This window comes from Setaria viridis, chromosome 6 (assembly GCF_005286985.2).
Source record: "Setaria viridis chromosome 6, Setaria_viridis_v4.0, whole genome shotgun sequence".
In the NCBI taxonomy this organism is placed as follows: domain Eukaryota; kingdom Viridiplantae; phylum Streptophyta; class Magnoliopsida; order Poales; family Poaceae; genus Setaria; species Setaria viridis.
Window position 1 is genome coordinate 33,317,809 of NC_048268.2, and position 27,026 is coordinate 33,344,834.

General features: G+C 45.9%; 2 protein-coding genes and 2 non-coding genes across 5 annotated transcripts; 3 read left to right on the forward strand and 1 right to left on the reverse strand.

Annotated features, from left to right (window-relative positions):
• Nucleotides 1-618: 618 nt before the first annotated feature.
• LOC117861934 (putative L-ascorbate peroxidase 6) lies at nt 619-3,544 on the forward strand. The gene is made up of 11 exons (XM_034745447.2): nt 619-798; nt 888-1,000; nt 1,193-1,283; nt 1,564-1,691; nt 1,883-1,953; nt 2,084-2,126; nt 2,216-2,312; nt 2,445-2,528; nt 2,730-2,854; nt 3,010-3,076; nt 3,273-3,544. The coding sequence occupies exons 1-11, from the start codon at nt 716-718 to the stop codon at nt 3,373-3,375; spliced, it is 1,005 nt and encodes a 334-aa protein (XP_034601338.2). The 5' UTR covers nt 619-715; the 3' UTR covers nt 3,376-3,544.
• Nucleotides 3,545-3,692: 148 nt separating this feature from the next.
• On the forward strand, nt 3,693-5,775 carry LOC117860986 (uncharacterized). Of its 2 annotated transcripts, XM_034744432.2 has the most exons (5): nt 3,693-4,575; nt 4,670-4,715; nt 4,885-4,970; nt 5,113-5,171; nt 5,428-5,775. In XM_034744432.2, the coding sequence occupies exons 1-5, from the start codon at nt 4,048-4,050 to the stop codon at nt 5,528-5,530; spliced, it is 822 nt and encodes a 273-aa protein (XP_034600323.1). In that variant the 5' UTR covers nt 3,693-4,047; the 3' UTR covers nt 5,531-5,775. The 2 variants fall into 2 exon arrangements, with proteins under 2 accessions (XP_034600323.1, XP_034600324.1); XM_034744433.2 differs by lacking the exon at nt 5,113-5,171.
• Nucleotides 5,776-5,909: 134 nt separating this feature from the next.
• On the reverse strand, nt 5,910-5,982 carry TRNAE-CUC (transfer RNA glutamic acid (anticodon CUC)). The gene has a single exon. It is a non-coding gene; the product is annotated as a tRNA-Glu (tRNA).
• A 20,318-nt stretch (nt 5,983-26,300) lies between these two features.
• LOC117862316 (small nucleolar RNA Z247) lies at nt 26,301-26,439 on the forward strand. Its single transcript, XR_004641965.1, has one exon. It is a non-coding gene; the product is annotated as a small nucleolar RNA Z247 (small nucleolar RNA).
• The last annotated feature ends 587 nt before the right edge of the window (nt 26,440-27,026 follow it).

The following is a 27,026-nucleotide window of genomic DNA, read 5'->3' on the forward strand; positions in this document are numbered from 1 at the left end:
TTTCAAAGATCTGTGAATGCTACCCTGTATGTCTGGGCCCACGAACTGGCTTCCCCAAGCTATAGAGATCATTCATGTCTGTGAAACAACAGTTTTTTTTTTCCATATGTATTTGACAATAATTAAAATGTCATGTATTAGCTGTACTGTAAATTAAGTCGATTATATCATTGTTTCTTCGTTTCTACTTTCCCTAATATCGTTTAAGCTGTTTGAGAAACAACCTTTTTCCGTCAGTCCCTTCTATGGTGATTTGTTGTGTAAATGGTGTAGTTGAGCTTATTGCCATCACTTCTAGCTGGGCTTAAAAATTGGGTGCTAGGTTGCTTTATTTCGTGAATTTGTATGTTAGATTACTATTTTGAGTCACAATTCGTATCTCTCCATTCTTGTAAAACCATAAACAAACAGATAAGGCAAATGTTTCTCCCACAGTGAAAGAGACATTACAGACTGTCAAATTTCATTGTGAATTTACAGAGATAAACAAGGGTCTTCGAAGGCATATTCCTGCAGGACTAAAATCGGAGGGATAAATATCTTTGGAGCACAGCTTATCCAAGTGACTTTGTGGGGACCGGAAGTTAGGAACCACACATGGATAGCCTGGTATAGATAGGTTGAATAGTAGGTGTGTCTTTTTCCTTTTTCATTTCAGAGCTGTGGTAGGCTTGTGGCTGTTGCTGTAGACTTGGAGAAGACAAACAGGAAGGGGATGGAGCTAACGAGCATCCCCTACCTTGCATCATCTTCCTCCTCCAGCTTCTTCTACTCTAGCTACAGTCGCTGTACCTGCAGGTGATGCTAGCAACCTCTCTCATTTCTTATGCAAATGATTCATTCATGTGTACATGGAAACAAATAACCTTAGAAATCATGATGTGCAGGGGTAAAAGAGATGGGAAGCTGGTGATAACAGCTTCTGCTGCTGGTGGTAGGTGTGTTGCTGATTTGGCATGTTCACAACTCTTTGAGCAGGAAAATGAAGATGCCCTTTCAGGTACATCGCAGTTGTTATGTTTTGCATTTGAGTTAGATGGGTATATGTCTCCTGGTTCCAAATCATTTCAATGAACTCAATCTGTAAGTGTCTGATTGATGTCAGTGGAACATTTTTTTTGTTGCTTAGGGAGAATCCACACCACGAAAATCAGTATGGTCAACTAAAATTTTCTTTGTATCTTGGCTCCAGGTTCTAGATCTTCCTGGCATTATAGAAGGAGAGAGTTTGCTTCTGCCATTTTGCTCCCTTTTCTGCTTCCTCATATTGACATTTCGAGCGCGTAAGTGCATTATGCAACTACCTTCCTGTTTGTATTATATCACTGAATTTCCATAGTTATTCTGTTCTTAAAGTTTTTAACAGAAATTCATAAGAGCTTCTTATTGATGTTTCAAATGGTAAACATTATGCGAACATCAGTTTAGAAGAAGTATGTAGAGCCATCGATGAATCTAGTATACGGTGATCCGTAGAAAAGAAACCATCCTCAAAGCTGTTTCTTGCTCCTAAAACAATAGTGTGATATCTATAAGAGAAGTTGATTGTAGTTATTTTCTCAGGGCTGAGACATACAATGGATCAGTCATTCGAAGTGGTGTAAGGAATGTTTTAACCAAGGCCAAGGCTGCTGGTGTGCTTCGTTTGGTTTTCCATGATGCAGGGACTTTTGATGTTAGTGAGAAATCAGGTTAGCTTTCTTGATATCTTTACTGATATAAGGCTGACATAGCACCCTATCAAATTCTTTTGGAGTAAAAAGATGATGGATAAAATTGTTGAGATTAAAATATTAGCTCCTGAGCAAGGTTGAATATATGTAAAAGAAAATAGAAAATGTAAATGTAATATGATGTGTATGTTGATATCAGTATCTTTCAGGTGGCATGAATGGCTCTATAATTTATGAAGTTGACAGACCTGAAAATACTGGGCTAAGTAGATCCATAAAGGTTTACCCTCTTGAGAGTGTTTTTCAGACAAGCACGATCCTTTTTTTCGAGTGCCTTATATAATGTGATATTTATTGAGGAATACTATGTTACCATCTTATGGCTGCTTAATTGCTTCATAACTGAACAGATATTAGGAAAAGCAAAAGCAGGAATCGATGATATACAGAAAGGTATTTAAATTCACATCGCTTGCAGCTTTGCTTCCTGTATGAAACTTCAGTTTTCACTTTGTCAAATTTACTGATGCATTTGCTGATAGTGTCATGGGCGGACTTGATTGCTGTGGCTGGTGCTGAGGCAGTTGCGCTCTGTGGTGGGCCTGAAATTCCAGTAAGGCTAGGACGATTAGATTCCAGGTGCAACATCGTAATCATTTTTTATTGAACAATTCTTTGCAAATTGCATTGTTAAGAAAAAAAGTTATTCTAGATTGCTTTTCTGTTCTGTTTTCTCCTTAGTTTTCTGAAAGAGCATATTTCTTTTTGAAGTACTGCTGATCCTGCTGGTAAACTTCCTGAAGAGACATTGGATGCAGCTGCCCTAAAAACATTATTCAGCACAAAGGGTTTTTCGTGAGTTCTTGTTTCCTTATATGGTGCATATTTTATGGTTTTCAGTTCTTCATTTTGGAATTCAAATCAGTATAGCTCATCACCTCACACCTGGTGATATTTGGGCAATTTTTCTATTTATTCCCTGAGACTTTGGGGAATTGTTTCATAACGTAAGCTGGTGTTACATCCATGCCTGAAGTTATATTTGGTACTTAACAGGACGCAGGAAATGGTTGCTTTATCTGGAGCACACACAATTGGAGGCAAAGGATTCGGGAGTCCAATCGTTTTCGATAACTCCTATTTCAAAGTGCTCCTTGAGAAGAAGCCACAAACATCTTCATGTAAGTGCATGTGGTTATCTTCATGCCTTTGTCTAGTCGCCACATTTTCCTGACACATCGTTTCCATCTTCCCTGGAATCTTAGGAGACAACTTATCCATTGAAATTCATCTAAAGTTTAAGCTAATCAAAACTTACTGTGTTGTCTTTGTAAAGCTGGCATGGAAGCAATGGTGGGGCTGCGCACGGATTGGGCACTCACTGAAGATGAAGAGTGCTTAAGGTTGGCTCTAAGTTAGATCAGCATTAATTGACATTGCATCTCTTTTTCATGGAATAGTTCGACTATCTTGGTTATCTTGTCCGCCATAAGCTAACATGTCCAGCTTGAATAACGAAATAATTTGGCTTTAGGGCTAATGCTTGGGAAATGTTAAATGCTTCATCTCCTTATTGATATTGCACATTTGCATCTGCAGATGGATCAGGATCTATGCAGAGGACCAAGCTAGATTTTTCGACGACTTCAGGGATACATACATCAAGCTTGTAGATAGTGGAGCCACGTGGAGAGCAGCTTAATTAGGATTTCGATGTCTGTAAAATGCTGCTGAATTAGGATTTCCACGTGGAGACAGATACAGCAGAGGCTCGTTTGGAACATACGAGTTTTATAGAACTTTTGCCAAAAAACATAGCCTTTTTCCGGGGCAAAATGTTAATTGAAAAAAAAAGGGGACCCTTGTAGGTACATCCAACCTGTATTCTCCCCAGCAACGGACGACAATCTCTTGCATTGCACAAAACTTAGCGTTGCAAGTTGCAACACCGATGAGTTCGCATGCAATTTGGGAACATAACAGCTCATGGATTGGGTTGGGCTGTTCAACAGTTAAGCTGGAGCCTATGACTTCGATTCCAATGCTCCAACCAACCAGATCTGTAAGTTTACAAGAAACAAGGTTATACCAGTGAACTGTTAGTACAAAATATTAGTTCAGAATCTTCAGACAGAGAGGCAACACCTGCACAACCCGTATGAGAAGACAGAAGAGAGTCAGGGCATCGACAGCGATGCATGCCAGGCCCAGCAACCACACATCCGTGTCCATGTGTAGAGCTGAGCGGCCTGGACAATGCGAGCAAACACGATAAGCTCCGGCCAATGGTTGGCTCGCTTCTCTCTCCTCGCCTCAGCTTCGATCAGTTCCATGCGCAGCTGAAGCTGTAGCAATCAAAGAGGCAGGGGATGGAATGAGGCTCGCCGCAGCCAAGCCTGCTGCCATCTTCCCCAAACGCCAGCCGGTCCCCACACGTGCAAGAGTAGCTGCGGCGGCGGCAGCAGCTGGTCCATGCAGCGAGCCAGCCAAGAAGAGCCGTGGCGACCGGGCATCATGGAGGATCGCAATGGCAAGCAGCGACGCGGAGGCTGACGGCGGCGGCGGCGGCGGTGGCGAGGACGATGCCGGGGCGGGCCAGGTCGCGCCGAGAAGGGCGCGAGGACGGCGGGCGCGGCTGTCGGCGAGGCGGCGGGAGCGCGTGCGGCTCCCGGACGGCGTCTCCGGCGGCGACGTCGGCGAGTTCCTGCGGCACCCCGACGGCGTGGAGTCCCTCCTCAACACCGGCGCGCTCGAGAGCTTCGCGCCGGCGGGGTCCGGCCCCGGCACCTTCACGTGCGCGCTCCGCCGCATCGGTTTCCTGGGCTTCGAGATCGCGCCGGTGCTCGACCTCCGCGTCGCCCCGACGAGCACCGACTGCACCATCGAGATGCTGTCGTGCAGGGTACGCGCGCGCGATCATCGTCTGATCCATCGATTTGGTCTTGCCGTGCGAAACTTCTCTGATTCCAGCTCTTCCTTTCCTCCTGTGTCTGCAGTTTGAGGGTTCAGAATCGATTGAGCTGCAGAATGAACTCTTTTCAGGTAAAATTCAGGCCCTGCTTGCCCAACGATTCTTCATAGATTCCTTTGCAATTTGCAAACATCTCATGCAACTGCGAAACAATGCCATCGGTTAGCTATCCTGCAAAATGTATGATGTGTCTGTTCTTCAACCATCATTTGAGTTTCCGAATCTACTGAATTCTTGCAGCATTTATGAGTAACCGTATAACTTGGAGCGATAACGACAAGGAACCCTGCTTAGACATCGATGTAAATTTGGAGGTCACTCTGGAGGTGTGCTTACTGCATTCAGTACTTCAGCAAATTGTGTAGCATATAACATCTATATACGAGCAAATTCTTTTGTAAAATTTCTTATATTCTTTTATCAACTTAAAAGAAGGTAAAAGCTCATCTGTTGATTATAAATCGACAGGTCTACACTAAGCCGTTCAGCATGCTTCCATTGTCAGCAGTGGAGAAACCAGGCAACCTGTACGTAGACCTTTGTAACATTCTTCAGATTCTTAAATAAAAGTTCACAAAGAACAAACTCTGAGAGTGAACACCAGTTCCCACCTAAATCTTATCTTGTTAAAAACTATCTCTGAAAGACTCTGTCTAGACGCTTTACCGAGTAGACGGTATAATACATCTCATATTATGCTGGCTAATGTTACTGTGAGGAGATCAATTTTTACAGTTACTAGTGATCCTTCGATTTGACATTTGCACTGAATTTTTATTGCAGGTTGATGCAAGGCCTGTTGGACAGGCTTGTTCCCATGCTGGGGGAGCAGCTGCTGAGAGACTACCATTCCTGGGTTCAGCAGCAGCCTGAAGCTTCTTCATGATCATGAAGTAGAGGGAGACGGCTCACGATCTTCCGATGCCTTGAGCATTTCATGCTTGGACGGCGTTAACAGAATTAGAGCTCTGGGGATCCCTATTAGGATGGTTGACGGGGGAATTGGGTTGCTGAATTATACAGTACAAAAGGGTTGCTGATTTATACAGTACAAAATTGTTGAAAGATTTGGCAAATTCGAATATATGAGAGTTAATTTCTAAATCAAGATCCTCCGATTTCGTGCATCAACCAGTCTTCAGTCTCTGCTTGTGGTCCAGTCCTTTAACAAAAAGGCTCATGCAGTTACTTTTAACAAAAAAGAAAAAACAGAAGAACAATAAGAGAGCTGATTCAATTAAGTCTGTGAAAAAATAAGAAAAAAATTCCGTTGCCGGGACTCGAACCCGGGTCTCTCGGGTGAGAGCCGAGTATCCTAACCAGCTAGACTACAACGGAGCTTATGATCTCGGTATCACACAACTTAATTTAGGGCATTTTCCTAAATGTTCAGAAAAATACAGGGCAAGTCCAAACAAGTCCAAGTGTTTGGAAAGTTGGAAATTCCACTCTAGACCCTTGGATCATGTACCCACGCGTAAGATTTTTCCAGCTCACTCTCCCACTCTGTTCCCTGCAATTATATGCAAGAAACAGCCCGCAGCCCGCAGCCCGCAGCCCACTATAGACGTGGTTAGTTGGCAGGCGTCGAAAAAAAATGGCACGCACAAAAAAGGCTCAAAAACCGAGTACCTCACCATCTCTCTAACATTAAACATGTAGGATCCTTTGACCCTCAGATAGTAACGGCAAAGCTGGTGGTTGTTATGGCCATCTGTTTTAATTTGCATTGGAGAAGTAAACGAAACACAGCGTGATGCTCAGGCAAGAAAAACTATGGAATGAAACCTTGTTGGTTGTTGCAAGGAACACACAGCCATGACCAGATGGTCTTATCGACGTCGTCGATACATGGGTGTCATGCGAAGAGGAAAAAAAGATCACATAGCAGTAACACAGTTAGTTGATACTACATTTTGTAGTGTATCTAGCTATGATTTTTCCCCGTTATCAGAGTAGTATATTATGCACAAGAAAATCGACGACATGTAAGAAGATAGATGAGACCAAAAATAAAATTTCCGTATCTCGTTGGAGCAAAACACGCAAGAGAGAAAAGGAGATAGTATGCAAGAGAACACATGGTAGAGACGATAAAACGGAAAGCTATAGTAGCTGTGAAATTGAAAACTTAATCAAATTAAAACAAAGAAAACGCCATGACACAAATTCCTGTGCCTAATTCTCCATCATATCATATACTCCCTCCGTCCCAAAAAGAATGCAACTCTTGCTTCCTGAGAAGTCAATTAATTTTAAATTTGACAAAATTTATACAAAATAGTACTAACATTTATGGTATAAAATAAATATTAATAGATAAATCATGTAATATATTTTCATACTAAATCTATTTAGAGACGTGAATGTTAATATTTTTTTAATAAGTTTGGTCAAATTGACTTCTCGAGAAGCGAGAGTTGCATTCTTTTTTGGACGGAAGGAGTATGTTTTAACAATTGGTACATAGATGATAGATCAACAGTTCCTAATGATTTCTAGAACTTGTTACATCTTAGGATCTTACAGACTCACACATACGGGCACCAAACTACAAACTTGCAGTGACATGATTTTTTGGATGCAAATATAGTTAACTAGACGACCTAGATCACACAGCCATGGGTATATATGGCTTGGCAGTTCCCAGATCGAGCTTGCCAGGAGGTCATCAGGTCAGTACTCGCCGGGGACAAGGCCCATCAGACCGGCGATCACGTCGGCGTCGAAGGAGAATTGGCTGTCATCAGCAGCACCTGCCACGAGGTTGTTATCAGCCATGGCGGTCGGGACGCCATGGTAAGTAGCAGGCGCGGCCTCCACCGGCGCCGCCGCCGCCACCACCAGAGGTGCAGCCGCGGCGAACCCCGGCGGCGGAAGGAGGGCGTCGACGGTGCGGGCGTGCTGCTCGGCGATGGCCTTCACGTTGCCGACGGTGAGGCGGGCGCGCACGATGCCGGGGAGTTCTGGGGTCGGCGCGACGGGGAAGTTGAGCCTGCGGGTCTTGGGCAGGCGCTCGCCGTAGAAGCAGAAGACGGCGGCGTCGTAGGCGAGCGCCGCCAGGCGGGGGCTCTCGAACGTGCCGATCCACAGCTTCTCGCGGGTGTTGGGCACGCGGATCTCCGCCGCCCACCGCCCCCCCTGCCGGGGCCGCACCCCGGTCCACTCCGACTGCTTCTGCCTCCCGGGCGCCACGCCCGGGCGCGCACCACCGCCGCCTTCGTTCGCCGCCAGCGTCGCCATGGCAATGGCACCTCACCTGCAAGCTGCAAGAAACAAACAGGAGCGAGAGGTAGAAGACGAGCCCGTTGTGGTGTGGCGAGAGTGAGAACGGGGCCGGGGGGTTTTATAGGCGCCCACGAGTTGACACGCGGTAGTGAGGGGAGCCGAGGCTGCCGAGTGGCATGCGTCCTGGTAGGTCAATTTAATTAACTTTGTAGAAAAGATTTTTTTCAATCTGATTATTTATTTGACTTCCTTTTCCTCCGAATTTAAAAAGGCAGCCGCTGCTGATGCAATTCTACCGCTAAGATTTAAGAGTAGCGCCTACATTGATGCATACGCGTCCAGATGGAGGATATGGTTTTTGGTTGCAGAGATATAGTGGCATTCATGAGAGGGGTAGGAATATATAGGATGTAATTCGATTTTTTTTTTAAAATTAAAGCACAGCCTGCAAAAGATGAAAGCACACGTTTAAATCAAATAAAGTGCATATCCTCACTAAATTTTAAGGTCAAATGGAGTATACTTAGATGGATACTCTAGAACATGCGGTCTTAGATGGATATATATACTCTAGAGAATGCAGTCATGGTCAGAGGAAATCAGATATGTCGCCGTATTTGAGGGCTAAAAGGCTTTATGCATTATTCTAATATTTTTATGTTCTAGCAACAGTGGGAGGAACCTTCCTCGTTGCTTCGCTTGACTTACATTTACTTCTTTACTTGTTTTATTTATCCCGATTTTATGACTTTATTACCCAGGGAAACAATTAACCCGCAAAAAAAATCAATTTGCTTTTGTGACGCATCACAAGATTAAAAGCTGTTATTTTTTTTTATAATTTTGGATATTGTTGTTACTTGAGAGAATCTATATTTTCACATTCGCACTACCAAAACCACCTATATATTAGCAAAATTGTTTTCCTAACGATATTTCACAGTGTTGTGCAGCACAAAAACAGCAAGCTGAACCTTATTGGTTAAGATGCTAGCAGGCGGCAACCTAAACAAAGCCATTATTAAACCACACGCAAGCAATCACGAAGAACCTATTTAAGTTTAGCTCGTATGACTTCCACGTCACTAGTCATGCCTTCGCTGAGGGCACGACTCCCATTTCGCTGAGGGCACGACTCCCATTACTTGTCATTTCCGAAAAAAGATATGCATGTACTCTTGTACTTGTTATTCGTCGAAAGAATAGCATGTTCCTTCTATGATAGATGCACGTGACTTCTTGCTACTTGTCTTTTGATGGAAAGACCAACGCCACTATTAAATGACATGCAAGAAGAGTCCACGTACGGCTCCAACATCGTCGGTCATGCATTCGTTGAGTACATGACTCAAGTTACTCGTTTCTTGAAAGAACAATATATTTCTTCTATACGGTAGCTATGTGTAACTCCTGTTACTTGAACAAAACGTTCTTTTTATGTTAGGCGGACACATGCCTTCGTGCTACTTGTCTTTCGATGAAAAGGTCAATACCATTATAAAATGACATGCAAGTAACCACAAAGATCCCACGTCATTAGTCATGCTTCCGACGAGCGCACGATTCCTGTTACTTGTCGTTTCTTGAAAGAACAATATATTTCTTTTATCGGTACTTACATTCAACTCCCATTACTTGTCATTTATCAAAAGAATAGTATATTCCTTTTATGGTAGGTGCACGTGGCTCTTTACTAGTTTTGTGTTTTGATGGAAAGATCTATGCCATTAATAACGTACATTCAAGCAATCACAAAAGAGCCCACATACGGATCCAACTTCATCGGTCATGCCTTCCTGAGCACATGACTTTCATTACTTATCGTGTTTCTCGAAAGAACAATATATTCCTTCTATATGGTAGGTACGTGTGGCTCCCGTTACTTGTTGTTTATCAAAAGAATAATGTGTTCCTTATATGATAGGCGCACGTAACTTCTTGCTACTTGTCTTTTGATGGAAAGACCAACACCTTTTTTAAATGACACATAAGCAACCTTAAAGAGCCTACATATGGCTACCACGTCATTGATCATGCCTTCACTAAGAGATTCCCATTAATTACAAGTATAATGTATTCCTTACATACGGTAGATACCGTGCGACTTCTGTTACTTCGTTTTTCGAAAAAAAGTATATGCTGACTGCTTGCTACTTGTCTCTTGATAGAAAGACCAATATCGTCATTAAACACGTGCAAGCAATCACAAAGACCATGAACTATGAATGTCCCATTCTGATATTTCAAATCAAATTTTGCACCAACGGTCGGTTTTCGCGCCTTTTCTTTTCCGCTCTTCATTTCTTTCCTTTCACATTCTCTCCTACAAAACCGTATTCGAATATCAAAGGGTACCTGCTGCATTTTTTTCTTTTATGAAATACAGTACAGACGCAAACATAGCCATACTCATTAATATTGGACACATGAAACAGTTTGCATTTCGAAAAGATAGATGTTACATCTTACACACCGAAACACACCACAAATTTGTTCTAGTGTATTTCAAGATCTGTTGCTACACAGATGTATAACCAGACAGCCTAGAAATGTTATTGAGACCCCGCAGACATCACTTCAGTAATTGCCGCACACAAGGGGCTATCACGCCCACGCGCGGCGAGTTCTTCCTCGGACTCGAAGGTTGTTTAGAGGCTGAGATCGACATCCATGTCGTTTGGGTTGTGCCCATGGTAAGTGTTAGCAGGCGCATCTGCATCAGCGCCGGCAGAAGGACCAGCCGCCGCCGCCTCTTCCTCCTCCTCCTGCAGTGCGTCGCGAGCGTGCTTCTTGGCGATGTCCTTGATGTCGGTGACGCTGAGCTGGTGACGCACGTCCTCGGCGATGTCCGGGTGGGGCACGGCGGGCAAGTTGAACCTGCGCCTCCTCGGCAGGTCCTCGCCGTAGAAGCAGAAGATAGCGGCGCCGTAGGCGAGCGCCGCCTCCTTGTCGGTGTCGAACACGCCAATCCAGACCTTCTCGCGGGTGTACGGCACGCGGATCTCCGCCGCCCATCGGCCCCACGGCCGCAACCGCACGCCGGTCCACCCCGAGCGCTTCTGCTGCCTCGCAGCCGCAGCCGAGTGGTGCTGCACACCAACGCGCTGGGCCTGCCCCCTCCTCGCCATGGCAGGTCACCTGCAAGCTGCAAGAAACAGACGAGAGCGAGGTAGAAGAGTGTGGCGGTGTGACTTGTGAGAACGGGGCAGGGCCCGGCTTTATAGGCGCCAAGTGTTCACTGACGACTTGACGAGGGTACATGGTGAGGGACTACCATTTCATCCTTAAAATCTGCAAAGATTTTCTTTTCATATGATTATTTAATGATGAAGCCTTTGCCACCGAATACGGATGGAATTCTATCTCCAAGATAGTGCCTACATTGATGCATACGCCTGTATAGCTAGGATATGGTTTTTTTGGTAGAGAGATGTAGTGGCATTTTACGTTGCATGCTTTGTTAGAGAGATTATTAGGTGTGGTAGGATGTTTCACTTTTTAAATCCGAGGCGCAGCCTGCAAAACAAAACTGTGCACGTTTATACCATATTTTTAATGTAAAATGGACTAAAGTATACTTAGATACTCCCTCCATCTCAAAATATAAGGGTTCCTAGGATTTTTAGGATAATTGGAGAAGTCGGGTGTACCACACATCAAAGTACATTCCACGTGATTTCAAGTATAGAGGAAAATAACGGAGATGCTAAAGAATATAATTGCACGAAACTCCCGTTACTTGTCATTTCACGAAAGAATAGTACGTTACTTCTGCGGTAGCGCAAGTGGCTACTACTTTGTCTTTTAGTGGAAAGGTCAAAGCCGTTATTAAGTGACACACAAGCAATAGCAAAGAGCCAACATATATACGAGACTCACATTATCAGCCATGTCTTCACTAAGAGCATGACTCATTTGCTTTGTCAAGAACAATTAATTTCTCCTATACATTAGCTACATGTACCTACCTTCTCTTGTCAGTTCTCAAACAGCGGCAGATTTTAAGGGGGCTTGAACCCCCCCCCCCCCCCTCCCTCCTCCAATTTTTAACACCATAGACGAAGGAAGGAAGAGATTAAGGTAGAAGAAGACTATTGGTAGTCTAGGATGTTCAGTTTCAGCCCCATCTATCTCATATTTCTAGTTTCTCCCTTATTCTCAAAGAATAGTATGATCTTTTTATGGTAGGTGCGTATACGACTCCATGTACTTGTCAACTGATGGAAAGACCAATGCCCTCCATGAAATGACACGCAAAGCAATCCCAAAGAGCCTTCAAATGGCTCCACGCCTCCATGTCGATCTTCACCTTGCCTTCACTGAATCTATGACTGATGACTCCCGTCCCGTTACTTATCATTTGTTACTTATCATTTCTCGAAAGAATAGTACATTACGTCTATGGTAGGTGAATGTTACTCCTTCATACTTGTCAAACTTGTCTTTTTGATAGAAAGACGTACTAATGTCAGTTGTAAATGACTTGCAAGAAATCAAACGACTTTTAAGTTTAAAATACCATTTTATATATGTTCTTCATACCGTCTCACTTTCGCAATTAGGATTTGAAATCAGAGGAGTCATGCATGATAGCCATGCATCAAGTATGATATTTTAGAACTAATCGCACTCCAAAGGAACCGATCGAAACCAATGTTGCAAATCGCGGGCTATAGAATTTAGCGGAGTGCTCCTGCAAAAGCTATAGACACTATAGCAGCAGCTATGGCACCCTTTAGCGGTATGCAAAAAATTAGCAAAATTTAGACCTAAACATTATTAATTTTTATAAATTTCATCTCATATTTCATAAGTACATATAGGTGTGAGTGCAAGTATAAGAAAATAAGTCACAACCGACAAAATAAGTCATAAATCATAACTCGTAGTTCGTAAATTACAAATATATAAGTAGTAGCTCAACCATAGCAGTGTTAGTGGCGCTAGACTATTGAATTTAGTGGGGCTATTTCACGATATAGTAAAGTTAGCGGCATTAGCGGTAATATTGTAATATCGTTGGTAATATTGTAATATCGTTGCGGTACCTGTCTCAAAAAGCTGTAGCGACGCTATTACGTGCTATTAGCGGACTATTTGCAACAATGATCGAAACAACAAACAAGTATTGGCCTTCGCGCACGACGGGAGTAGCCTGGCGCCGGTTGGGGTGCCATGCCATCACACATCAGTGATGAGGCGGGCGGCCTCTGGACGCGAGCGCCCGGCCGTGGGAAGCAGAACGGGCCGGGTGCGCGTACGTGTCGCAGCGCGCCACGGCCGCCACGCGCGTCGCGACGGCGACATGCATGCGCGCAGGCCTCTGACTTTGATTTCCAAGAGAGGAAAAAAAATGAGCAGAGAAAAGCGTTTGACTTTGCCACACCGAGACCAAGCCGAAACACAGCGTCGTCACGACGTTGCATGCGTCGCCTCGCCTCGCCTCGTCCGTACGTACCCGTTCTAGAGGGCCCTGCGTGGGATCAACGCGGTGCCGCCGCGGTACGGTAGTGCCAGTGCGTCACGCACTCAAGACTCTCAACTGTCCAGATGGATTAGTTACCGGGCATGAACTGATCCTCCCATCATCAGTGATTGGGTTGATTAGTAATCTCAGTAACTCGAAGAGGTAAGATGAATTGTGTAACATTCTTGTTTTTGAGATGTCTCTTCATGCTTAGTACGTACAAAAAAAATGTGCGTAGTGCTGTAGAAGCACAAACGAAATGGGAAGCAAAAGTCAACCACATGGGTAAAATAAAAGTGGGAGATTTCCAGTGATTGCCTACTATAATCTTCAGAAAATTACTGGTAGCAAAATATTGCACTAAAAAAAAGTAGTAGCAAAAACTTTTCCGTTGCCAGGACTCAAACCCAAGTCTCTTGGGTGAGAGACAAGTATCCTAACCTGCTAGACTACAACGAAATTCGTGAAGTTCTTCAGGAAAGGACAAATTTTACCTTTAGAAATCCGACGCAAAAAGGAGCACAAGACATTAAAATTTGGTAGGTTTTGAAGATTTTTAAGTAGTTCGAAGTGAAAACCCAAGAGGTAAATATGAACCTGTTTCTTAGTGATAAGATGCTCATTTTTTGTGATAGAAGTTAGGATGTACAATAGTTCCTTCATATACCTGCATGAGATGCGCACTAGAAAAAGGTAATTGAAATTCAAGTCTGCCGCAAAAAAGCCTTGTTCATGGTTTCTAGAACTTTCCACATATAGGTGCTCCACTAATTCATCAAGTTTCTAATTTTAGGAAATTAAACAATGAACTTCTAACAGTTACACTACTCTCGGATTTCAAATATCAAATTTCGCGCCATCGGTCGGTTTTCACGCCTTTTCTTTTCTGCACTCTTTTCTTCCTCCTTTACCGTTTTCCGTAAACACAAATCGCATCCAGGATCCATCCAAACGAATGCTCGCTGTAATTGAACATCGATATATCATAACACTACAAGATCATAACACAACAAGATCGATTAGACGCATAGAAGAGTCTTTTTCATTCCAATATCTTGTATATACACACGGCAACGACTACAAACATGTATATAACGATTTGTTGCATATATAGGCATATGGTTAGCTAGCTTCACACACTGACACAGCAGCTAGGTAGCAGGATCGACCATAGGTCGATCAGATCTCGCTGAAGACGAGATCCTTGTCCATCTCCTGCATAAGCTTCACGAAATCTTCGTCGGGGGCGCCGGAGAACTGGCAATCAGCAGCGGTCAAGATCTCAGCATCCATTTAGATCTCGTCGTTGCCACGCCCATCCACGGTGGTAGTAGTTGCTCCTACGCCTGCTGAGGGAGCGTTAACAGCTACCCCTGCGTCGGTAGCAAGAGCACCACCGGCCTCCACCACCTGCAGGGGCGGTGCCGGCGCCGCTGGTGGTGCAGGGATCACGGGCGGTGGAACTGGAACGAAGCGCCAGAACCTCCTGGCGTGATCCTCCGCGATCGCCTTCACGTTGGCGACGGTGAGGGCTCTGCGCACGAACTTCGAGAAGTTGGGGCGCGGCCCTGCCGGGAAGTTGTAGCGGCGGAGCTTCGGCAGGTTCCTCCCGTAGAACAAGAACATGGTGCGGCCCTGCATGGCGTGCTGGAACCGGCCGATCCAGATCCGCTTCCGGCTGCTCGGGATGAGGATCTCCGCCGCGTACGCGCCCCACAGCCGCTCCCGCACGCCCACCCACCCCATGTCTTGGTGAATCCTGGCGCCACCAGCCGCCGGCGCCGCTACAGCTGCCGCTGCCGCCGGACGAGCACGCGCGACGGAGGGGCGTCTGGTCCGCACCTTCCTCGCCGCCCCGCTGCTGCCGCTCGCCACCGAGGACGCCATGGCTGCCGCACGTCACCTGCAACTGCAAGCTGCAAGATAACATACGTATAGTACACAAGAGATGCGCGCGATAGAGGACGAGAGACGTTGTTGTTATGGTGTGAGGAGTGAGGGAAACAGGGCAGGAGGGGAAGTGGGGTTTTAAGGCCGTAGCAAGGGGACACGTGGCTGCATGCGGTCGTTGACGAGGATGCATGGGACAGTGAGACTGTGAGAGACCAGGGTCAAAACTTGGGAGGTTAGTTTGCTGGATATCGTACTAGTAGACATGCATTGATGAGATTTCTTTAATTTGACTTTTTGTGGAGGCCTTGCACACGTAATTATATGTTTATATCTGTAACATCTGGGTACGTACGTGTATGTGTGTACGCACGACACGAGCGCGCACAGAGAGATACAAGGCTGTGTGTGGTTTAGTGCTAGTGAGCAAGGATGTTGTGCATTTGTTTTGAGCATGGATTGGATATGTTACCTGTTGTGTGGAGGATATGCATTTCTTCACTTAATATTTTCTTATTCTCATTATTTAATGATGAGGCCTTTGCCACCGGATACTGATGCAATTTTATGTCTAGGAGAAGTGCCTAAATTGATGCATACGCGTATAGGTCGAGGATATGGTTTTATTTGTTAGTAGAGATGTTGGCATTTACGTTGCATGCTTTGTTAGAGAGATTAGTAGGTGTGGTAATAAGATGTCGTTTCACTTTTTCAATCCAATAAAGCAGAGCCTGCAAAAACAAAATATGCACGTTTAAAAACAAACAAAATGCGCATACTACCTATTATTTTAATGCCAAATGGAGATACTTGCCCATCCCTAAATATATAGGGGATCCTCTTTGTAGCTTGTCTTTCGATGGAAAAACGATGACGATGAGCCCTTGATGTTGTACAGCTCCCACATCATCGATCATGTCTTTGATGAGCATTAAAACCCTCTACTTATCATTTTTTTCGAAAGAACAATATATTCTTATGATGTGGTAGCTGCGTGCGACTCTTGTTACTTATCGTTTTCTTTTATGGTGCATACATTATATGGCACATCCATATGACTCGTTGCTACTTGTCTTTTGATGGAAAGACCGACACCGTTATTAAATGACACGCAAATAACTGCAAAGAGCACACTACGGCTCTCACATCATCGGTCATGCCTTCGCCGACCGCATGACTCCCATTATTTGTTGTTTCTCAAAATTATAATATATTACCTTTATATTGTAGTTGTGTGTGACTCCTGTTACTTAAATTATAATATATTACTTTTGTATCGTAGTTGTGTGTGACTCCTGTTACTTGAAAAACAATACGATTCCTTCTAGTTATGTGTAACTCCATTACTTGTCGTTTCTTGAAACAACAGTACGTTTCTTGTATGGTAGGTGCATGTAGACCTGAGCATATGATTAATGCGGCCAATGGAAAAACTGATTTTGTTTGGATCTAAAATTCAAATCCAAGCCCGCCCATTAACTCCATCGAATTAACTCCATCGAGCGGGTCTATTTTTTTTGCAGCACCACAACCGGCCCCAAATGACCATCAGGTCGGGACGGGCCTTAAATACTTAGGTGCAATGACTCCTTAACACTCTTTTTAGAAAGACCAATACTGTTGTTAAATGATACGCAAGCAATAGCAAACATCATCGTTCATGGCTTCATGAACTTCGCTAAGCGCATGAATCCCATTACCTTGTCATTTTTTGAAAAAGAACATTAGATTCCATCATCCTCACCTGCAAGCTGCAAGGAACGACAGACGAGAGCGAGGTAGAAGATGGTGAGAACTAAGAGACATTGATGCATATTTAGCGTGTAGGTCGAGAAGGAGATGTGGTTTTCTTGGTAGAGACATAGTGGCATTTACGCGTGGGGGCAGGATATAAGCTGGATTTTTTTAAAAAAAATTCAAAGCACAGCCTTGCAAATATAACTGCACGTTTTAAAATAAATAGAGTTTATTTGCAAATATAGGTGCGCAGCCTTTATAATGTGAGACACAAGCAAGCAATCACGAAGAATCCACGCCTCTATGTTGATTTAATTTTCGGTCATGCCTTAAGCGCGCTCATGAATTCATGATTCCCTCATCAAGTATGAGCGCATGGAATGGCGGGAGGATATAATCAATCGTTTTTTCAGGAGCCATGATGCGGAGAGATTTCTGAAAATACGGTTGCCAACAAGGGTGCAGGAGGACTTTATTGCCTGGGCGTATGAGAAGAATGGATGCTTCTCAGTTCGCAGTGCGTACCGACTTGCAAAATCCTTGCTTGATGAGGAGCGTGGAGGCAGCAGGCAGTCAAACTCTACAGATGGAGAGGTCAGGCCAATCTGGAAGACCTTTTGGAAAATACCACTGCCACACAAAGTACTAATCTTCGGGTGGAAATTAATTAATGATGGACTCGCTACTCGAGTTAACAAGAGGAGGAGGTCCATCGAACAGGGCAGTCCCAGCCCGGTAACTAGGATAGTTTCTGTAGCATTAAATAGCATGTCATGTAAATAAAAGAGTAGTGTGGTATGAGAGTTAACGAAGGGAGAAAAGAAAATGGATTCTCATGCGAGAAACCATGTCTACACACAATTCAAAAAATTAGGAAGGGGGATTGGAGAGGAAAGGAGAGAGAAGAGAGGAGATTGGTTGATACTTTATTTTGAAGAAATCATTTATTGCTAACATAATTTTATAGCTAATATCTATATGATATGGCATCTGTAAAAACTACGTGTTGGTGCCTTGGGTTGGGACTGCCCTTAGCGTCTGTGAGGTATGTGGTATAGAGGATGAAACAGTAAGTCATGTAGTGGTCCGATGCTCACATGCTAGGAGTCTCAGAGAAGCTATGCAATCTTATTGAACTTTGCTGGACAAGGAGCAGTTCCAGCTTTCAGAGCCTACACTACTGCAGATCACCCTATCATTGCCAGTCCCAAACCGGCCTTCACCGCTGGTTTGGGATCCGTCGTATGACTTTCGGCAGTGATTGGGGTACCCATCACCACCAGTTCCAGAACCGGCGGTGAAGCCTTATTAAAAAAAATGGCCACTGCCGCCATACTGCTGCTCCACTACCGCCACCCCACTACCCCCCTCCCTCCCCCAACCGCCACCCTGCTGCCCGGAGCGCCACGGCGTGCCAGATCCGTCGCCGCGCACGGAGAGAGGGAGAGAGAGAGAGGCCTCACCGGAGCCGTGCTATGCCGCGCCGCGCCACATGCCGCCGCCATCGAAGCCTCACCAGGTCCCCGCCATGGTACTCCGGGGGTTGCTGCAGCCGCCGCCGCTGCACAAGTTGCCCCGCCGCTGTCGCGAGCGAGAGCGGAGGGGTGAGGGGAGGGGAGGCGGAGGGAAGGGAAGGGGAAAGAAGATAGAGAGGACGGGGGGAGTTCGGTGTAGGAGAGAGAGGGGGGCTGTCCGGATTCAAGCGGAATGAATAAAAATTTCAGGTCCAACTCCCCCTTCACCCCCATTTTGTTATACAAGCCGGTGGTGATAGCTATCATCGCCGGCTTGTATAACAAACCGGTGGTGATGAATTTTTCACCGCCAATTTGATGTCCTACATCTTCATTTGCTATAGAATTGTTATATCATCGTCAGTTTACCTAAAACAGGCGGTGATAGGCCGGCGGTGATAGCGAGATCTGTAGTAGTGCTATGAATGTCCTGTTCTGTTTGGATAGAATGAATACAGATGATGTGGCCAAGTTACTACTGTTGTTGTGGAGATCCTGGAATGTAAGGAATAATCTAACCTATGATTCTGGAAAGCTATCTATTATCTATTATGGCCTCAGTGAAGTTTTTTGTGCAAGTAATGGGAAGAATTGTGCACTGTCCGGCACAATAATTCTTCTGATCCAAAGGGGAAGCAAAAGCTAAGCTCTTCATTAATGGCTGGGAGAGAATCCATGTATGAAAGGCAGGTAGCAAAGTGGAAGCCACCGCCAGCTGGTTGGGTGAAAATAAATGTCGATGGGGCTTTTGATGAGCAGACTGGTGAGGCGGGTATTGGCATTGTAATTCGCAATGACCAAGGGCAGGTGGAGCTATCAGCTTGGAGATATATTTTCCAAGGTAGCGATGCAGAGGAGATCGAAGCGCTTGCGTGCAGGGAGGGCCTCTTTCTTGCGGAGGAATGGTGTAGGAGGAAGGTAATCTTGGAAACGGACTGTAAACACTGGTGGGAATGCTTCAAGGAAAAGAGGGCCTTAAACCTCGCTTACGTTTTATAGTCAAGGAAGCACAACAGGTGGGTGAAAGATTACCGGCATGGTCGGTGGTTCATTCGAGAAGGGAGAAGAATGGAGTGGCGCACAAACTTGCTCAACTGGCAAGGCGTACAAGACATGCGGCAGTGTGGCGTATGCGTTGTCCGGTGTGTATCGAGCAAGTAATTGCTCAGGAATGTCTGTAACTCTTTTTCTGAGTATTAATATATAGCTCTTTCTTCTTCGAAAAAAAGTATGAGAAGATTAGAACTGAAACGCGCTCCAAAGGAACCGATCGAAACAAGTATCGCGTACGCGCCGCTTGGGGGTGTGCTATCGGTGATGAGTCCGGCAGCCTCGGACGCGAGCGCCCCCGGCCGTGGAAAGCATCGGGCCGGGCGCGCACCGCGCAGCCCACGTACGTGTCGCGCGGGGAGCGCGCGGGGCCGCTTGGCGCTGGCCGCGCGGCCGTCGCGACGAGCCGACGACATGCGTGCAGGCCTCTTGTCTTCCTTTCCAAAGAAAAACCTCTGACCTTGCCACCGAGAGTCCGAGACCAAGCCGAAACACGGCGTCGTCACCACCGTCGCATGCTGCGTCGCCTCGTCCGTACGTACCCGGCCGTCTAGACGCAGGCCCTGCGTGGGATCGACGCGGTGCTGCCGCGCGGTACGGTAGTGCCAGTGCGTCACACACTCACTCAACTGTGCAGTTCACTGGATCATCATCATGTCGCAGTAATCTGAATCCAGACGATCAATTAACTAACGGTGCATGAACTGATCGTGGGTGATGCGTCGTCAGTAATCGCGTTGTTTGTTTTGGAGATGTCATGGCGCCGCTTGGGGCGTGAGCGTACGCGATGATCATGAGCCTGGCGCGGCCTCGGACGCGAGCGCCCCAGCCGTGGAAGGCAACGGCCGGTGCGCACCGTGCAGCCCATGCACGTGTACGTGTCGCGGCGCGCGCAGTGCAAGGCCGCTTGGCGTGCGCGCGGCGCTGGCGCTGGCGCTGGCGCGTCCGATCCGCCGCTTGCACGGCCACGAGTCCACACGACCGTACCTTTCTGTACGTCCGCGGCGCTGGAACAACGCCCGCAGGCAGGCTCCCTTTTTTCACCCAAAAAAAAAAAGGAAAGAGAAGCCTCTCACTTTGCCACCGATCGAGACCATAAGACGAAACACGGTGTCGTCACCATGGTCGGTTGCATGCGTGCGCGTACGTACGTTGCCTCGTCCGAACGTACCCGGCTACAACACCCTGCGTCCCTGCGTGGAATCAACGCGATGCGGCGGTTAAGGTAATAATGCCAGTGCGTCACGCATGCACTCAACTAACTGTCCAGTTCTTATGTTATGTGTGGTAGTAATCTAGCTGAACCCAGATGATTAGCCACCGGTGCATGAACTGATGATGATCGTCCATCTCAGTTATTGGGTTTGGATCAGTAGTGCTCAGTAACTCAAAGGGATACATAAAATTAAATCATGTAACTTTCTTCTTGTCCATGCGCCAAATAGGAGTAGAAAATAAATGAATATATACCCAAAAATTTATGCCAGAAAGATGCACAAGATATTAATGTTTGGTAGGTGTTGAAGATTTTTAAGTAGTTCGAAGTGAATACCCAAGAATTGAACATCAACCTGTTTCTTAAGTGAGAAGATGTTGATTTTTTTGTGAGATAAGAAGTTAGGATGGTATGCTAATTGCACATTAAAAAAGGTAATTAAAATTCAAGTCTGCAAAAAGTCTTGTTCATGGTTTCATATAGGTGCTCCACTGCTAGAAATCCTAGGAAATTGAACAGTGAACTTTTAACAGTTGCACTACTCTCAGGTTTCAAATATCAAATTTCGCGCCATCGGTCGGTTTTCGCGCCTTTTCTTTCATGCTCTATTTGCTTCCTCCTTTACCGTTTTCCATAAACAAATTGCATCCAGGCCGGATCCAGCCGGATGACTATTTGCTGCAATTGAACATCTATATATCATAACACCACAAGATCGACTGGACACATAAAAGAGTTTTCATTTCAATAACTTGCTGTATATACACACCGGCCACAGGATTACAAACATTTAGCGATTTATTTCACTACTGGAATCCTAAGCTTTAGCGACTAGATATTAACGACCGCACACAAACTGTGGTCGTCGATCCTATTTTTTAGTTGTCACGGTAGCAAATCGCGGAACCGATGACAAAAAACTAGCTGTCGCTAATTTTGCCTATATGTCATCGTTGTTTTGGGTTGGTTGCCCTGGACTAACAAAAAACGCATCTATTAGCACCTAGTGCGTCGCCGGTTCACAACATTCTCCCGATCCTTCCCTGTAAGCCTGTCCATCCTAGCAACTCCTCTACACAATCGCTACCTGATCCATATCGTCCCACATAAAAATAGCGGTTCCAATCTCCCTCTTGCCGCTAATCCCTGTGCCGCTGCGCTTGTCGGCAGAGCCGCCGTCCCACCGCGGGCTGACAGAGCATCGTTCGCAGATCCGCTCGGTGCATTCATTGCGCCGAAGCTACTCTTCTAGCCTCCTCACCACTACGCCAGAATCCATATACCTGCAAAGGCTGCAACCTCGATTTGGCTGTCACTGCCATTGCGGGGAACAAATCGGCAGCTTTGGCCGGCAGCACAGCACAAGCACATCGGCAGCCTTGGTGTCATGCATGCGGCAACACAAGCACATCAGAAGAGGGGCGACGATAACCTCTCTTGCGCTGGACGTGGAGTTGCGATGTTGATCGATGGCACGACATCTTATTTTCTGGACGGTACACTGGTAATCAGTATTCTTCCAGATCAACTTTCTTGGATTTTGCTAACATAGAAAATTAGTTGAACGGAAGATTTGATATACTTTCCTGTAGATCGAACATGTGGACCCACCTGATCTTGAGGATTAACGAATTAAGTGAGCACTTTTTCTCTTTGGTAATTTTGATTTTTTGGAATTAGTGTACCTGAATATACTTAATAAAGATTCATATATTGTATCGGCCTGAAGTTATTTGGTGTACTCATTTACGTGTGTGCAGAAGTTTACATAGCAGTTTTTTTTTATTCTTGTCTTCCTTTCGGTCACTTTGTATTCAGGTTTAAGAAGATAAATAAAACAGAACAACAAGAGACGGCAAAGTTTCAGCTCACCTTCACATGTAAATTAACTTCTGCCTTTTCAATATTATGGATGTCGGTGCGCTTTCAAGAGAGATAAAAGCAGACTAGTTATGTTTCTTCAAATATATTTTTCCAGAGCAACTTATCCTTGATGTAGCGCTGCTTTTTCCATGATTGGAGGCCTGTCACTTCTTATTCAGTTATGGATGCAAATTAAGGCTTTCAAGAACTGAAAAAGGTGAAGTGCGACACTGTTTCTTTGTAATAAAGCTCATTACTGGTCTTGTAACATTTTTGTGATCGTTAATAACTTTTAACGACCACATCTACACTTTTAACGACCGCATATCCCGTCGTCTTGTAGTGTTATTGCATGGACATATGGCTAGCTAGCTACCTCACACAGTGACACAGCAGCTAGGTAGCAGGATCGGTGATCGATCGCTCAGATATCGCCAAATATCAGGTCCACGTCCATGTCCATCAACCTGACGAAATCCTCATCAGGGACTGGAGCGCCGGAGAACTGGCAGTCAGCACCAGTCAGGATGTCTGCATCGATGTAGATCTCGTCGTTGACACGCCTATCCGCGGCGGTAGTTGTTGCTCCTACGCCGGCTGCGGGAGCAATATCAACAGCAACCCCCGCGCCAGCGGCAGCAGCTTCAACAGCGACCCCTGCGCCGGCGGCAGCAGCGCCACCAGCAGCCTCCGCCACCTGCAGGGGCGCCGATGGTGCAGGGATCACGGGCGGTGGAAGCGGGGCGAAGCGGCCGACGCTCCGGGCGTGCTCCTCCGCGATCGCCTTCACGTTGGCGACGGTGAGGGCTCTTCGCACGAACTCGGGGAAGCTGGGGCGCGGCGCCTCCGGGAAGTTGTACCGGCGGAGCTTCGGCAGCGTCTTGCCGTAGAAGAGGAACATGGCGGCGTCGTAGGCGAGCGCCGCCTGCATGGCGTGCTGGAACCTGCCGATCCAGACGCGCTTGCGGCTGCTCGGGATGCGGATCTCCGCCGCGTACCCGCCCCAGAGGCGCTTCCGCACGCCGACCCACCCCATGTCCCGGCGAAGCCCGCCACCGCCCGCCGCCAAACGAGCACGCCCCTGCTCCCTCGCCGCCCCGCTGCTGCCGTTCGCCGCCGAGGACGCCATGGCCGCCGCAGCCGCACCTGCAAGCCGCAAAGATAACACACGTACGTGCGCAAGCGACGCGGTAGAGGACGAGAGCGCGCGTTGCGGTTGTGAGTACGGTGTGAGGAGTGAGGGAAACTGGGACGGAGGGAAGGGGGGTTTTAAAGGCCAGGGCCAGGGGACACGCGTCTGCATGCGGTCGCTGACGAGGATGCATGAGAGAGACAGTGAGACTGTGAGAGACAAGAGTCAACTCGGGAGTTTAATTATGCAGCCATGCATGCGGGTATCCTTCTAGAAAAGAATCGCTGAGGTATTTTAGTTGACTTCTTGTGGATGTCTTGCATGCGCCCGCAATTCTATCCCCTCTAGCATCTGAGTACGTACGTGTGTACGTGTGCATGGGAGATGAGCGCACACAGAGAGAGAGGCAGGCCGTTTGTGGTTTTAGTATCTGTTAGCAAGGATGCAGTGCATTTATTTTGCGCATGGATTAGATGTGTGCATGTTATGCATAGGATATCCGATCCTTCACACTCAATATCTTCCCTGGACAAGGGTGCAGGGAACTTTATTTATTACAATAATATTTATGGCTACACAAGAGAAATATTGCCTACAATATGCGATACGTACATATTGATTATAGTTACAAGGGAAATCTTTATTTATACGTACATGTTATTGGTAATAAGTTGTGCGTATTATGGATTGGATGTATATGTGCGTATTATGCAGAGGATATACTATTCTTCACTTAATATTTTCTTTAGCGAAAATCTAGCCGGGACGAACATTATTTATTAAGATACTAATGTTTATGGATACAAGAGAAATACCTACAATATGTGAGGAAAACTATATAGAATATCTACATATTGTTTATAGGTAGTAGGCACAAGGGGAATCTTTATTTATAAGTAGATGTTGGTAAGAGAAATATATATGCCTAATCTATCGGAGGTACAGTCTTTAGATAGCAAAGATATATATTGTGCATTTTAATATAAGCATATATATATATGGGGGCTTTCATTTGATATAGAGATTGGGTGGAGAATACCTACAGCAGTACAGCTACATAGAGAACGTTGCATGTGCATATTTCCCCCTTACTTCAAGAGGAAATTAGGGTGCCATGGCTCGATCAAGCCCATCCTGAGTCTTGCTCTTGATCGACCAGGTCAGGAACAGCCCGGAAATTTAGCGGTAACTGTTGTTGTTGCAGCGGCCCTATGCCATTGAAAACTATATATGGTGGTAGTTATCTTGTGCGTTAAAAAAAAATTATGGTGGTAACTATTGTTTTCTTTCCATCACATTCCCTGCTGGCAGTGTCAGCACCGCGTTAACTCGCCTTTCCCTCAAAGTTTGGTACAGTGCTGCTTGATCTCCCTACCCGAAACTTGAAAATCCGAATCATGCCCTGCATTGCTGGAGACCTGTCCGAGGATACGGAAGGAGCTTCATGGGGTTCAGATGATCAGATCCACATACATGTGAGAAGGAGAAATACAAATCAACCTAGCTAAAACATTCGATTAGGTGTTAGGATTTCCTTCAAAATAGCTAGGCTAATGTGAGAGCAAACCTCCCCTTCCATAACCAATCTACTGGTCCGCCCCTCCTGTCCAACATCCTCCCTTGTTCAGATGGATGAACTGCATATAGCTCAAGTTTTCAGTGCAGGTAGCTCTAGGCTATCAGATCACTACGACGGCAAGACCATCTAGGGTCTTTCTCCTCTCGTCTCTTCTCCAGCAATGGCCATGCCCATGGTATATTTTGTGGCGAAAATGTGTATTAGACTGTTAGGTTAGTAGTTCTTGTTAGAAATATAGTCGGTCTAGAGTCCGGCTCATGTAAATCTTATTCAAAGGAGAATTCGGTTTGTTATATATAGGATAGATTTGTTAGCTCTATCTCTAAGATTGTAAATCTACACAACAAATCGGATATCCTACGATCTCATTTGTAATTGTGTTGGAGTCTTTAGTACTCCCATATATAAACACGTAACCTGTAGTATGCCGAGATAGGCAACTACAGTTCCACTAATTATTTCATAGTAATCAGAGCTGCCTCTTCCTAAAGCACACGCAAGATCCGTCCATGGCATCCTCCTCCTCCACGTCGCTGCAACTCGGACAAGTATTCAAGAAACTCACACGGGACAATTATGTCCTGTGGAAGGCGCAGTTCCTCCCTGCTTTTCGTGGGGCCTAGCTCCTTGGGATCCTTGAGGGGAAGGTTCCTGCACCAAGTCCAATCCTGGAGGTACTGCTGGACGGCAAGAAGAAAGAAGTCTCCAACCCCGAGTACGATTCGTGGGTGAGCAAAGATCAACAGTTCCTCAGCTATCTGCTGAATTCCATCACCCGAGAGGTGCTGGCAGGAGTAGCGACCACGACAACCTCCACTGAAGCATGGAAGGCGCTGGAGGTTATGTTCGTGGAGCAATCTAGAGCACGGGTCACCAATCTACGAATGCAACTAGCTACCTTGAAGAAGGGAAGCCTGACGATGGCTGCCTACTTCAACAAGATGCAGAACATCAAGGATGAACTCGCCGCCGCTGGAAAATCCATTAGCGACGAAGAGGTGGTTGCTCATATTCTTAATGGTCTTGATTATGATTATCACCCCTTTGTGTCTGCTATGCTTGGCCGTGGGGATGCTATTTCCCTTTCAGATCTATACTCACAATTGATGGAGTACGATCTTCGCCTTGAGATGTTTCAAGAGGCCGGTCAATATCAATCGTCGGCCAATGCTGCTTCTCACGGGCACGGCTCTAATCGTGCGCGAGGAAGCTACCGCGGCAGAGGCAATGGTGGAGGCCGTGGTGGTCGCGGACACCCTGGCCAAAACCAGATCAGCGGTGCCAACAACACCTCAGCCTCACTCAAGAAGAAGGTTCAGTGTCAGATCTGCAAGAAAGTGGGACATGAGGCCTCAAGATGCTGGTACCGCTACGACAACGACGAGCAACGGCCAAGAAAGACAGCAGGCTTTGCTGAAGCAAGCTACGGATATGACACCAACTGGTATGCTGACAGTGATGCTACTGATCATGTAACTAGTGAGTTGGAGAAGCTCACTGTGCGTGACAAATATACGGGACGAGATCAAATCCACACCGCCAGCGGCTCAGGTATGAAAATTAGTAATATTGGGCATTCAATTTTTCATACCTCCAGCAAGGATTTTCATCTCAAAAACATCCTTCATGTTCCTAGCTCCCACAAGAATCTTGTTTCTGTTCATAAATTAACACGAGACAATAATGCTTTCCTTGAATTTCATCCA